The following is a 14,199-nucleotide window of genomic DNA, read 5'->3' as shown; positions in this document are numbered from 1 at the left end:
CCAGAACTATTGAAGCTTCTTCAAGAGAGTCTATGGTCACTATCTAAACATATCATTCCACATCAGTTGAGTCTAAGGGTATTCTAGACTCCAATCCTTCCTCAAACATCAACCCAAAAGAAACTTTTCTTTCCTTTTCCCCCATGGGCACCCCTAGTGATGCCACAACAACAGGGTAGGAACCTAACACTACCAGACATCCTGAAACTAATCCAAGGGACTTCTTCCATACAAGGATCTCTTATTCAGGGGAAGGCACGAACCCAGCATTTACTGTCTTCATCAGACTCAGTCTAAATTAGCAAAGTTCTCATTTCAATGAGAACACATACAATTGCTTCTGCCATCACAATGAAGGCCCATATTGAAGGAATTCATTCAGCTCAGCTGGCCTACCTTGCACTAAGGTCCCTTTAACTTTTACCTTATCCTTTACCTCTTTTCATCTCTTCCACTCTACCATGGGTTCACGATGTGATAGTTTGCTAAGGAAAGGAAAAGTGACAGATACAGTCTTTGGTTCAGGCTGTGGTCCTTCATGAACATTTGTTCTTCTCTGGATGATCAGGGTCATGTTTGAGTTAGGGAGGTTGATTACTTTCTGCTTTGAGGTAGGAAGAAACCATATATATTTAAAATGAAGACATTCCATTCTCTGGTAGATCCTCCCCTAGAGAATCTTGGAGACTAATGGTCATTTTAGTTTCTCACACTCTTCTTCAGTGTAGTCTTGTCAACCTTGGGATTGAAATGACCGTTCCTTTCCTCATTTTGGTCAAAGGCTTTACATAGGAGTTAAAATTGGGCTGTGGCAATTGCCTTGGGGTAGTTAAGAAAAGGGACAGATTGAGCAAAGATACTCAGATTTTCTGTATGGACCTCTTGGAGGCTTTAGGTCTTTTTATGTTGCTCCTTATCTGAATGGGCTCTGCCTGGTGTACAGTAATTCTCAATAAGTGTGTGCTGAATGAAGGATTGTCAGATTTCTCTTTTCATATGTATAGGCAAGAGCTTAGGTCTCAGCATTGGCACTGGCAGATGTAACCTGACATGAAGATACCATATCTCCAGCCAGTGAGTTCCTGGTGCCTATTACCAGTGCTAGTGCTTCAGGTCTGTAAGAGTCAATATCTCTACTTCCTGTGCTAGACAAATGTACATGGAACCCAGTTTGTTTCCTCTTTCTGAGAGTTTTCCATCTCATAGATATTTACAGTGCTATTTTTGGGTTTTGGTGATTTGCACCTGAATTTCCATTTCTGGGAACATTTTTGTTCTTTCTTCCTCAGTATCTCCCTTTGAAGCTTTCTCCTTAATACCCATTTCATCTTGATTGAAAAAAGATGGCCTTTTTTTTTTCCTTTGGAAGATATATGAAAAGCAACAGTTTATCTGTTGCTTGTCTAGGAGGTTATTTGAGGATAGTGAACATTTGTCAGTAGATGACATTTGCTAGTCTTCCAAGGGTCATCCAGAGAAAGAGGATTTGAGGAGGTGATCTGTGGAGCCAAGAAGAGTGTAAGAGCACATTTCAGAGGGGTCTTGCTCCAACCACCTCCAGTGGATTCACCAGGAAGTATCAACTCCTAATTTTCCTTCTTTGGATCTTGTTAGTTGTGACAAGGAAATCACTTTAAAAGACTGATATATATTAATTTAAGGTCACGAAGGAATTCAGCTATGTAATTCCTTAATGAAAACTCAAGTCAGCAGTCAACCTTTTATGGAGTTTTTAATTACAAACAGGAGGAAGAAAAGTATTAGAGAGAGAGAGAGAGAGAGAGAGAGAGAGAGAGAGAGAGAGAGAGAGAGAGAGAGAGAGAGAGAGAGGAAGGGAATAGGGCTTAAATACCCCCTCTGTTTAGGCTGGGCCAAAAGGCCCAAGCCCTTAGATAGATGAGGCAAAGAAAAGAGATCAGTCCCCATCACTCATGTCACCAAAATGGAGAAACAGTCTCAGGGGCCTCCACCTCCAGCCTCCTTCAGAGCAAGCTTCTCAGAGCCCTACCTTTCTCAGAGCAAAACCTCTTGAACTACCTCTCAGTCCTCAGACCCTGCTATCTTTAAGGAAACCATCTCAGTTCCCCTCCCCTCAGTTCTCACATCTACCAATCACTGTCCATGTCTTCCCTGTGCCAATGGTGGCTCTAGCTTAACCCAGGACCGCCCAGATGTCTGCCCCTTTGCACATGTCTGTTGAAGGTCATATTCTCAAATAATTAAATTTTGATCTGTGCTGCAGCCCTTCCTAAATCCTGTTAGGACTGAGTAGGGTGGAGATTGTAAGTTCTAAGACCTGGTTCTGCCATTCCAAGTATCGCTATTGTATCAATTCTAAAATCAATCATGACTCAAAGAACTTCCTGTTCTATGTTTAAGTATAGGTCAAAGCCCTTTCCATTGTTCAGCAAAAGGTTTCTGTACTAAAGTAATCTTAAGTAGGGAGGAGAAGGACCCTCCCATGCCAAGGGGGATTCACATTCCAATAGACTATCAGTAGGAAATTTTTCAAGTGTGAAATTTCCCAATGGTGAAATTTCCAACATATATAAGTCTAAGAAATTTTAATGTTTACAATTCCCCCTGATGATCATTGGGAGACTAGTCTCCCCATTGATCATTTAACATAATCATTTTGTAGTTCTAAATGCACTTCTAACTATAGATATACACAATATTCAATTTTCTGAGAGAAATTAGATTAGTGAGAGAGGAAATAGAAAAGAAAAGAAAGCAAAACCAATGTTTTTGCTAGGCGCATTGACAGAAAGCCAAATTAGGGGCAGTCCCTTTTGGTATAAATGTGTACAATTACAATAAATGTTCAATCAAAAGTTCAGTCCAATCAAATCATATCCAAAGTTCATTCTTGATCTTCTTGATGAAGTGTAGGTTTTCGGCATCTTTGTGCAACAGTTCATTCTCAGGATATAAAAGTTTCAAGCTTCTTTCTTGAAGATCATGTCTTTAACAGAATCAAAATCTTTGATTTTTTATAACAGTAAAATCTTAAACAAAATTCAAAATTCTTTGATTTTTATAAAAATACAATCTCAAACAAAAAAATTCAAAAATAAAAAAAAATTCTCAGATTTTAAATTAAAATACAATCCCCCCCTGAAGTAAGTATTAAAAAAATATCAAATTTAGCTCAGAATGCAATGTTCAGTTATGGGGGTGTTGTGACAAGGAAATCACTTTAAAAGACTGACATATATTAATTTAAGGTCGCCAAGGATTTCATCTATGTAATTCCTTAATGAAAACTCAAGTCAGCAGTCAACCTTTTATGGAGTTTAATTACAAACAGGAGGAAGAAAGGTATTAGAGATAGAGAGGGAGAGAGAAAGGGGAGAGAAGGGAATAGGGCTTAAATACCCCTTCTCTTTAGGCTGGGCCAAAAGGCCCAAGCCCTTAGATAGCTGAGGCAAAGAAAAGAGATCAGTCCCTATCACTCACATGACCAAAATGGAGAAACAGTCTCAGGGGCCTCCACCTCCAACTTCCTTCAGAGCAAGCTTCTCAGAGCACAATCCCTCCAACCAACCCCCTAGTCCTTGGACCCAGCTATCTTTAAGGAAACCATCCACGTTCCCTCCCCTCAGTTCTCACATCTACCAATCACTGTCCATGTCTTCCCTGTGCCAATGGTGGCTCTAGCTTAACCCAGGACCGCCCAGAGGTCTGCCCCTTTGCACATGTCTGTTAAAGGTCATATTCTCAAATAATTAAATCTTGATCCTTTGCTATAGCCCTTCCTAAATCCTGTTACCCTGAGTAGGGTGGAGATTGGAATAATTAAATTTTGATCTATGCTGCAGCCCTTCCTAAATCCTGTTACCCTGTGTAGGGTGGAGATTGCAATAATTAAATTTTGATCTATGCTGCAGCCCTTTCCATTGTTCAGCAAAAGGTTTCTGTCCTAAAGTAATCTTAAGAAGGGAGGAGGAAGAACCTCCCTTGTCAATGGGATTGACATTCCAATAGAGTTCCCACTATCAGTATGAAATTTCTCAATGGTGAAATTTCCCAATGGTGAAATTTCCAACATTTATAAGTCTAAGAAATTTTAAGGTTTACAATCCCCCCTGATGATCATTGGGAGCCTAGTCTCCCCATTGATCATTTAACATAATCAATTTGTAGTTCTAAATGCACTTCTAACTATAGATATACACAATATTCAATTTTCTGAGAGAAATTAGAATAGTGAGAGAGGAAATAGAAAAGAAAAGAGAGCAAAACCAATGTTTTGCTAGGCGCATTGACAGAAAGCCAAATTAGGGGCAGTCCCTTTTGGCATAAATGTGTACAATTACAATAAATGTTCAATCAAAAGTTCAGTGCAATCAATCACATCCAAAGTTCATTCTTGATCTTCTTGATGAAGTGTAGGTTTTCGGCATCTTTCTGCAACAGTTCATTCTCTGGATATAAAAGTTTCAAGCTTCTTTCCTGAAGATCTCTTCTCGAACAAAATCAAATCGTTGATTTTTTTTATAACAGTAAAATCTTAAACAAAATTCTTGGATTTTTATAAAAATACAATCTGAAACAAAAAAAGTTCAAAAATAAAAAAAAAAATTCCTAGATTTTAAATTAAAATACAATCCCCCCCTGAAGTAAGTATTAAAAAATATATCAAGTTTAGCTCAGAATGCAATGTTCAGTTATGGGGGTGTATATGTCAATTATCAAAAGAATAGAAAAATAATCAAAAACATAAGAAAAATTCAAAATAGGTCTTGTATAGGTCCAGTTTAAAGTAATTTCTATCCCACAAGTATGTAGGACAGGATGCAGTAATATTTCACTTAGCCATTTGTAGCCAAGACTACAGGAAGTTGCCATAATATAAGAAGAAAAGAATTAGAATTCTATTTTGATGGGGAAATGTCATTCCCTTGTCTGATTTTTTTTCAGGCATATAGGGAGCCAGTATGATAGTCAAGCTTTGTACTTGTTTGAGTACTTCACAAAGAGTGTAGATACAAGGAAGTCCTACGACTTAAACATAAGTTAAGCGTTGCAACCTCGAGTCTCACTTTAATATTTCTTGTGTGCTCTATTGGCACTATTCAGGTTTAGTCTGGGCTCCTCGTTTTTATCCCTTTTCCTGGAATCAGACACAAGCATTAATCACAGTCCTATAATATTTTATCAATAAATGGCAGGTTCCCATAGTTTAAAGCTTTTAGGCAAATATTGATATTATAGCAAGAGTATATATATATATATATATATATATATTAACTTGTATTACTGCAGGAAAAAAATAATATTAATATTAATTATGTGTACCTTCAGTACAAAAAATGAGAAAAAATTCAAATATTCTGATCAAAAAATAAAAGAAAAGAAATAAGAAAAATAAGAAAAAAATCAGTAATTCAATGTGTTCTTGAAAAAACATCATCCATTTGTCTATGGATTATTATCTCCAATTCATATGATAAGATAGAGTCACAATTCATATGATAGGATAGAGTCAATCAGTCTCAGCAGAAGATGCTTTTTTCACATGTGAGCAGTGAATTCAAGAGTCTCTTTCTCCAATCTTTATAGATGTTGGAGTAGTTAATAATATTTGGAATGGTCCTTCCCATGAAGGTTGAGTTGCTCCAGTTCGCTTGAAATTCTTGATATAAACTTTATCTCCTGGGTTCAGGTCATGCAGAGAAAAGTCTAATGGTCCGGCTTGTACTGCACCTCTGGATTCATGAAGTTCACGTAGTTTGTGCTGTAACTCCTGTATATAGGAAGCAATAATAATATCTCCCCCTAATAGCGATGTATAAGCCGGGGAGAAAGGCTTAGCCTGTATAGGCGGATGTCCAAAAAGCATCTCAAATGGTGAAATGTGTAAGTCTCCTCTAGGCCTGCTTCTAAGATAAAATAGGGCCAGAGGGAGAATTTCAGGCCATTTTAAGTGGGTCTCAGTGCATAATTTGCCAATCATAGTCTTAAGTTCTTTGTTCATTCTTTCCCACTATTTGGAGAGGAGAAAAAAAAAACTAAAAAAGGTTAATTAATATTAACAAAATCAATACAATCTAAGAAGAATCATCTTCATTATATTAGGAAGTTCCTTGTGCACCCTCCTGAAGTGCACCTCTCAGAGGTTCATTAGCACCTCGAGCATGTTTTGGACCAGCTCCATTTCTTATATTTTGTTGTTGGGTATTATCATTTTCTTCATTTGGAGTATTGTCATTATTTTCCCAATTTCTATTTCTATAATTCTGGTTTCTAAAGTTCTTATTTCTATATTCATTATAGTTATTTCCATAGTCATTATTATAATTTCTAGAATTCTGGTTTCTATAACCATTATCATCATTTCTATAGTTATTATTTCTAAAGCTATTATTAAACTGTGTATTCCTTCCAATCATCTTAAGAAAGGTTCTAAATTCCATCATTTTGTGGCCCTTCTTCTCACAGAAGTTTCAAGTCAATGGATTGATAATTGGATTTCTGGAGAGGGGCAATTGTCGTTGGTTCATTATCATGCCCACTTTCTAATTTAGTCATCCTATCTATTAAATATCTCATTTTTTTATTCATTTCCTCCATGTCATCATTATTTTCTTCCTCCTTTTCTTTGTTTCCCTTTAAAACATATATAGCTGTTTTTCGCAATTCTTCAAGGTCCATATCTGACCATCTTGGGCATTGTGTTCTAAAATAATTCTTAATTGCTTTGCAAGAGTTATTTACAAAGATCCTTCTAACTTGTCTTTAGCTACTCTCTTTAGTTAGGTCCCAATCTAAGTATCTGTCCCCAAACTCGATTATACTATCCGTAAATCTGGAGGGTGTTTCTTCTTCCTTTTGCTTAATTTTTTCCAGTTCCATCCACTTATCTGTACTGTCTGCACATTCCTTCATTGCCGTGAGGATGGCCTCTCTACAAAGGTATAGTTGTAGATAATCCTCAGGATTGTTATAGTCCCATTCAGGATCCTGAGCTGGCCAATGTGCTGCATTACGCCCTCGGGTTTTGTTGACATGAGCAATTATTTTATTTTTTTCACGTTCACTTAAAAAAGCCAAAGCAAGTTCTCAATGTCCTTGTAAGATGGTTATACTGAAAAAATATGTCTCCCATCTTTTTTGCTACTAGGAAAGGATCTTGTTCATATGTGGGGATATTTTGTGTAAATTCATTTATTTCTTGGGGAGTAAACAGTATCCTATGTCTTAAAGTCACCACATCCCCATTGCGTCCTATTTCAGGTACTTCTCTTAGAGGAAACAGGCCTCTAGTTGAATTTTGTACCTGTGGGTCAGTTTGACAAGGACAGGTTTCTCTAGGAGGACAAGATCTCCTTTGTGTTGGAATTTGTTTTTCTGTAGGAGAAGGAACATGAGAAACTGAGATTGCAGGGGAAGGGTTTTGGGGATTAAATTCAGTCAAGATTTGCACTGCACGAGAGAAGCAGTCTGTTAACTGGGCTATAGGGAAGGTGTTTTCCATCTCTATTTCAGGGAAGGAAATTTCCTCATTCAAAGGTTCAGAAACAGGTCTGTTTCTGGTAGAGTGGGTGTTTGCCAATTGATTCTGTAAGAAACATTTTCTATCTTCTAATTGGGCTTGCATTTTATCCTCAATTTTTTCTATTTTATCCTCAATATTTTTTATTTTAGCATCTCTAAATATAGTATTGAGGAGTACAAAAATGACAGTACCTATTAATATAAAAATTTGGAAGTATCCTGCATTTCTCAATGCCCCTAATTCTTCAGCTGCCATATAAATGTTAAAGAATGTAGTACTCATTTTTATATATATAATTTGTAATTATTTCTCTAACAGTCTTCACAAAACATGTGGGGAGCAGGACAAAGCAACAAACTTTCCACAGGGTTTTTTTTTCTAATCTAGGAAGTTGTTCCTTAAGGGAAAGGATATTTAGAAACAGCCCTTCCAGCCATGACTTTAGGGTCCTGTTGCTATGATTTAAAAGAGCTGTTTTCTATCTAACTATCAGAGTCACACAGCTGAGAAGTATCTGAGATCCGATTTGAACCCAGTACCTTCTGTCTCTAGGTCTGGCTCTCAATCCACTGAGCTACCCAGCTGTCCCTTAAGATTAAAGGGAAGAAAAAGAAAAACTGCTGATTCCAATTTAACTTAAGGAGAAAAGAGAAGAGAGAAGAAGTTTTTTATTCTCACGTGTTCTAGCAGCTGTGTCTTTAAGCCAAGTTTGCTGTTAGAAGGGACAATTTAAATATTAAGAGTCTTACTACAAAGCCTATAAAGAGCATATACTGAAGAAGGCTTCTTAGAAAAACAAACTGTAATCTTTTTCCAGTGAACTCTGGTCCCTGTGGTTAAAACTTTTAACAACATTCTTCTTCTATTTCATTCTAACATTTTGAAAAATAAAGAGACTTCAGACCACAAATTTTTCCTCCTACTATCTTCAGATATTCAACTGTATCAACTGTGAGAAGGAAATCACTTGAAAAGACTGATATATATTAATTTAAGGTCGCCAAGGAATTCAGCTATGTAATTCCTTAATGAAAACTCAAGTCAGCAGTCAACCTTATATGGAGTTTAATTACAAACAGGAGGAAGAAAGGTATTAGAGAGAGAGAGAAAGAGAGAGAGAGAGAGAGAGAGAGAGAGAGAGAGAGAGAGAGAGAGAGAGAGAGAGAGAGAGAGAGAGAGAGAGAGAGAGAGAGAGAGAGAGAGTAGAGAGAGAGAGAGAGAGAGAGAGAGAGAGAGAGAGAGAGAAGGGAAGGGAATAGGGCTTAAATACCCCCTCTGTTTAGGCTGGGCCAAAAGGCCCAAGCCCTTAGATAGCTGAGGCAAAGAAAAGAGATCGGTCCCCATCACTCATGTCACCAAAATGGAGAAACAGTCTCAGGGGCCTCCACCTCCAGCCTCCTTCAGAGCAAGCTTCTCAGAGCACCACTTCTCAGAGCAAAACCTCTTGAACCACCTCTCAGTTCTCAGACCCTGCTATCTATAAGGAAACCATCTCAGTTCCCCTCCCCTCAGTTCTCACATCTACCAATCACTGTCCATGTCTTCCCTGTGCCAATGGTGGCTCTAGCTTAACCCAGGACCACCCAGAGGTCTGCCCCTTTGCACATGTCTGTTGAAGGTCATATTCTCAAATAATTAAATTTTGATCTATGCTGCAGCCCTTCCTAAATCCTGTTAGGACTGAGTAGGATGGAGATTGTAAGTTCCAAGACCTGGTTCTGTCATTCCAAATATCTCTATTGTATCAATTCTAAAATCAATCATGACTCAAAGAACTTCCTGTTCTATGCCTAAGCATAGGTCAAAGCCCTTTCCATTGTTCAGTAAAAGGTTTCTGTCCTAAAGTAATCTTAAGTAGGGAGGAGAAGGACCCTCCCATGCCAAGGGGGATTCACATTCCAATAGACTATCAGTAGGAAATTTTTCAAGTATGAAATTTCCCAATGGTAAAATTTCCAACATTTATAAGTCCAAGAAATTTTAAGGTTTACATAGTCCATGGGAATCACTCCTGACTCTCTCCTTTCATAGTCTCATTTGGCAGACTTGACTTCAGGGCTTTTATGATATTCTGTCTTGGTCACTCCAGTTCTCTCTCAAAGTGTCTGGGAGGGTGTCATTTGGCACTGAAAATAGCTTCTTCCCCTCCTTACTTTTAGTCTTATATTTTCTCCTTCTCCACTCCTCCTTTCCTATTGGCCCAAATTGACTGTGATTATTCTGGGCAATGTATTTAAGCCATTTTGACTGACTTTGAGAAAGTGAGACCTGTGGAGCCAATATAAGGAAGGAAAGGTGTGAAAGAAGACATGGGCAGGGTATTTTGAGTCTGGAAAGGACAGCTATCTTTCTAAACAATTTTTGTACTTTGCCTTCCTCATGAGGGTACTCATTAAGTCAATAAATGTTAATAAATGTTATTTGATTGACTTTTTTGTCTGACTTCCCTTTCCCACAGAATTAAGCACAAGTCTGGCTTCCAGTATGAACATTTTTGACACCTATTTGCCTGATGATACCATTGCCCCATCCGATGACTCTTCAGAGTCCACAGTGACTTCAGGTCAGTAGAAGCCTTCCTTTTGCTTTCACTCTGTGATAAACTCTTTTTTCCCAGGTTATCATTTTCCTCTTTTATGGGCTCTCAGTTTCACCATGATGATTTGTACTGCTTTTCCTTCCTCTCATATACTTAGGACATAATTCTTGTCAATAAATTTCAATCCTCTCTGGTGCTTTATTTGGACCATTTCTTTGAGTTTTCATGTGTTCTCTGTTAAAACACTCTTTTCCTTTGGAGAACTTACAGAATCAAAAACCTGTCCCTTGCTTATTTCAAGGCATAAAGCTTGATTAGTAAACATCTGCAGTCTGGTCACATCAGCCAGTCTATCAGGGCCACAGTTCATAAGGTTTTGAGGCAGTGTCTTGCCCAGATGACAGCTAACTGGGGGGGGGTGTAGTGTTAGAATCAGAAACAAGGTAATTAAGTACTGATATATAAATAAGTTTGCACAGTAATCTGGCAAATCTTTAGGTCTCATGCAAGAGTGACAGATAATAACCAAGAATCTGGAACATGGGGCATCTAGGGGAAATTCTTTGGCTGGCTGTTGAGGACACTGGGGGTACTGGAAGTCAGTTGGATTTGGGGTATGGACCTGGTCCAGACTGCTTTGGGGTTTGTGCTGTGTGTCTCATCTGAGCTGGAAGGATTTGACCTTGGTTTGTCCTCATGATTCAATATTTTGTAGGAAAGAACATTACTGATTGCTAGAAAAGACCCTTCTAGTGACAACAAAGTCCTTGAGCTGGTTTTGAGGACTTTGTGAACCTTTCCTAGGCTGTCTCTGGTCTGAAAGGGATCCTGACTACCTCCAAAGGTTTTCTGGTTCCTTACTATTGATATCATCAACTCTGAGTAGGAATACTTCAAGGAAGAGGCAGTAGGAGGATGCAGACTTTGGGTGTGCAGGCATTTTGAGGTTTCACCTCACTGCCAAGCCAGTTGGTAGGCCCTGACATCTTTGGGTTTACCAGGTGTCACTGTGTAGAGGCAAGGTTTTATATATTTTAGGAAATAAGTGTTCTTAGTGACAGACTAGTGTTTTTTGGATTAGTTAGCTGGTAAGGAGAGCTTTAGGCCTAGGGTTTACAAGATCAGAAGGCTAGTCATTGAGGACCTCATAGTTTGGCTAACCCTTAGCTAGATAAACCCTAAATAAGAGATTTACTTATTTGATATCTTTAACATTTTGATACTAATAAATGTTCTTATAAATCCTCGCTAAGACAGTGGTGTGTGCTGGCCCAAGCATCCCTGTACTTCACTATAAGTTTAGTGGCTGAGGTAAACCATCTAAATACAAATCTTCTTCCTGTCTTTATTTCTTCAGTTAGCTGAGCCTAAAGGATGTTTTTGAACCTGTTGTGCCCTGTTTGCTTACCAAATGCCATTTGGCCTGATCTGTGGTCCCTTAGAATTCTCAGGCTGTCAGTAGCAGACAGCTTGGCAGCAGGCCTCACAGGATTCTATCAGCACCCAGAGGGAGGGGATGAGTGGAGTGGAATTCCACTGAACATTCTACTGTCTTCTTGAGCAGTCAGAGAAAAGAGGACACTTTTTTCTTTATCAAGCCTTGAAGCCAGTTTAAGGGGCCAATTTGTGGAATATCTTATGGCAGCTATCCCTGTTACCAACTTTTTTGATTTTTCAGATGCCTCAAGTGATTTATGAGTGGGTGGACTGTCAATTATAGCAGTCTGGTTTAGAAATGTCTGTAAGAAGAAAAGCAACTGCTTGATTGCATGGTTTGATGGGGATATGATTGGGGATATAGACTCTAAATGATCACTGCAGTGCAATTATCAATATTATGGAAATAAGTCTTGATCAATGACACAAGTAAGACCCAGTGGAAGTGTGCTCTGATTACAAGGTGGGGAGGGGAGGGATAGAACACAAATCATGTAACCATGGAAAAATATTCTAAATTAATTAAATAAAAATTTTCAATTAAAAAAGAAATATCTGTAAAGTGGGCAATCTCTTATGACCTTGGGCTTTGTCTCAATATATTTGTTGTATGCTTTCTGGCCAAGATTCTGATGTTGTTTTTAAAAGGAGTAATGATTGCTGCAGTCTTCAAAAAGAGGAATGGCAAATTGGAGAGGGAATTACAATAGCTCAGGGTAGAATTTACTAGACTTAGAGCGGGATGTCAGCGAGTAGATAAAGTCACTGTAGCAGTGCAAGTGGATAATACAGAAGTGGTAGTCATCTTAGAGAGTTCAATATGTTCTAGTGCACCTACTGTCTTAAAAAAAATAAAAGAGGAAGTTTTGTGCCCAAGGGAAGCTTGGACTTTCGGTATGGAGGGAGGGAGGAAAGAGAGGAGATATATCCCCTCTTTCCCACAAAGTGGGGTACAGGGGAGACTGCAGATATAATGGGTTGGCTCAGAGAGAGGAGAGGGGGTTTGAAGATTTTCCTCCTTCTGCCTTCCCTCCTTAGCTAAAGCTGCTCTCCCCAATTCGCTCTTGTCCCTCTTGTTCCCCCTCCACTACTCAAGACCAAAACGTCTCCCCTTGATCCATTCACTCACACTCAGCTTGGGGAACAGACAACTTTTAATGATAACTCTAACAGGTAAAAGGAATAACGGGCAGGGAAGAATGGGAAAGGAAAGTGGGGAAAGGGGGTCTCTGTCTCTATCTAAACCCTTTCCCTCCCTCCTCAAGTTTGGGGGGAACTCAGGCCTTGGCAGCCTGAGCTTCCTGAGAGAAAGTCAGGTTGACTCACCCCTGGGTAATAGGAACTGAAGTAAAGTCTGCTCAGGTTTCTCTTCAGAAAGTCCCTTCAATTAGGCAGTGTGGTGGGGGAGGGGAAGATTTCTAGTCACCAGCAGGAAAAGTGGGTAACCCTCAGGAGAAAGTCTTTATCCACTTTCTCTTTTTGATATCTCAAGATGGAGAGACCCTCACTGTACTCCTGCCAGAGTCTTCTCTCCTCAGGATTCCACTCCTGGGGTCCCTCCCCCATCAAGGTGATCAATTTCATATACTCTTTAGTATGGCACTTTTTCTCTAGTGCCAGCCTCTATCACACTACTAAACTAGAATTGGAAGAGCAATTCCCCTACCCCTGCACATAAGTTCCTTTTGTGTGAAGTTGTGATCCTGTCACCTGACATGGGGATTATACATCTACAGGTCATCAGAGGTTTAGCCAGACTGCCATTGAAGGCTTTAAGAAGGCAACACCTACGTTTGAGGAGAATCCCCATGGAGTGGTTAAGCAGTTCAAGAAATATTTTAAACTGTTTGACCCTTTGTTTTTGGATGTGGAGATCCTTCTTGATGAGCTATTGACCAATAGTGAAAAGGCTAAGATTATTGAGGAGTGTAATAAAATAAGTAAACTGAGAGAAACTATGTACTTCTTGAACTGGAGAGGATAAACTGACTGGAAACCCATTACTTCACAATGTCTTTTTCTAGAGAGGCTGCTGTAGGGGCCTGAAACATCTGGAACCTGAGGCTGCTTATTTGTAATGGAGGACAGAAAAATGCTGGGGGGATGCTGCCACTCACACAGGGATACTGGTACACAGGGGACACTGCTCTGGGGGATTTTCCTATCCCTAATGATGGCTGATCTATTTCCTAACCTCCTTCCTTCCTCACTCCCTTCTCCCTGCTCCAATTGCCACCCTTCTCCTCCCAATTTTCCCTCCTCCCTGAGTGAATTATAAAATACTCTAAGTTTATTTCTCAGGTAAGGGATTTATTGGGATAACAGGATGGGAAACTGAGGTAAGGGGGATGAGGAAGTCCCTAGTCTAACTGAAGTAAAATTGAAAAAATAGTCCAGTCACAAACTGTGACTGTGAGACAGGGAGATGGAGGACAATGGCTTTTCAAGATCTTCTTTCTTCTTCTTCAGCTAGGAGGTTTCTCCTTCTTGTCAATTTCAACTGTCCAAAGTCAGAGAAACTTCAAGTAACCAAGTCAGCCCCACCAGAGTTGAAAAGCCAAGTCAGCTTCACAAAAGTCTCTCAGCCAACTTCAAACTCCAGAGAGCAAATATGTCAGAGACCCCCAATCAGAGACCCAGAGACCAAAAAGCCCTCTGTTCAATTCCAACTGTTCAAAGCCAGAGAGCCAGAGACAAAATCCAAAAGCCCCCATGGTCAGCT

General features: G+C 39.2%; 1 protein-coding gene across 1 annotated transcript in view; it reads left to right on the top strand.

Moving 5' to 3' along the window:
- LOC103098328 (mucin-2-like) overlaps positions 1 to 11,145 on the top strand; it is a 64,375-nt gene extending 53,230 nt beyond the window's left edge. The window contains exon 6 of the mRNA XM_056820616.1: positions 9,960 to 11,145. Within this exon, the coding sequence (XP_056676594.1) occupies positions 9,960 to 10,072 (113 nt within the window). The 3' untranslated portion in view covers positions 10,073 to 11,145. The remainder of the gene's footprint in view (positions 1 to 9,959) is intronic.
- Positions 11,146 to 14,199: the final 3,054 nt, after the last annotated feature.

Source organism: Monodelphis domestica, chromosome 3 (assembly GCF_027887165.1).
Source record: "Monodelphis domestica isolate mMonDom1 chromosome 3, mMonDom1.pri, whole genome shotgun sequence".
Taxonomy (NCBI): Eukaryota; Metazoa; Chordata; class Mammalia; order Didelphimorphia; family Didelphidae; genus Monodelphis; species Monodelphis domestica.
The sequence above is the reverse complement of the archived record's forward strand: the minus strand, read 5'-3'. Positions and strand labels throughout refer to the sequence as shown.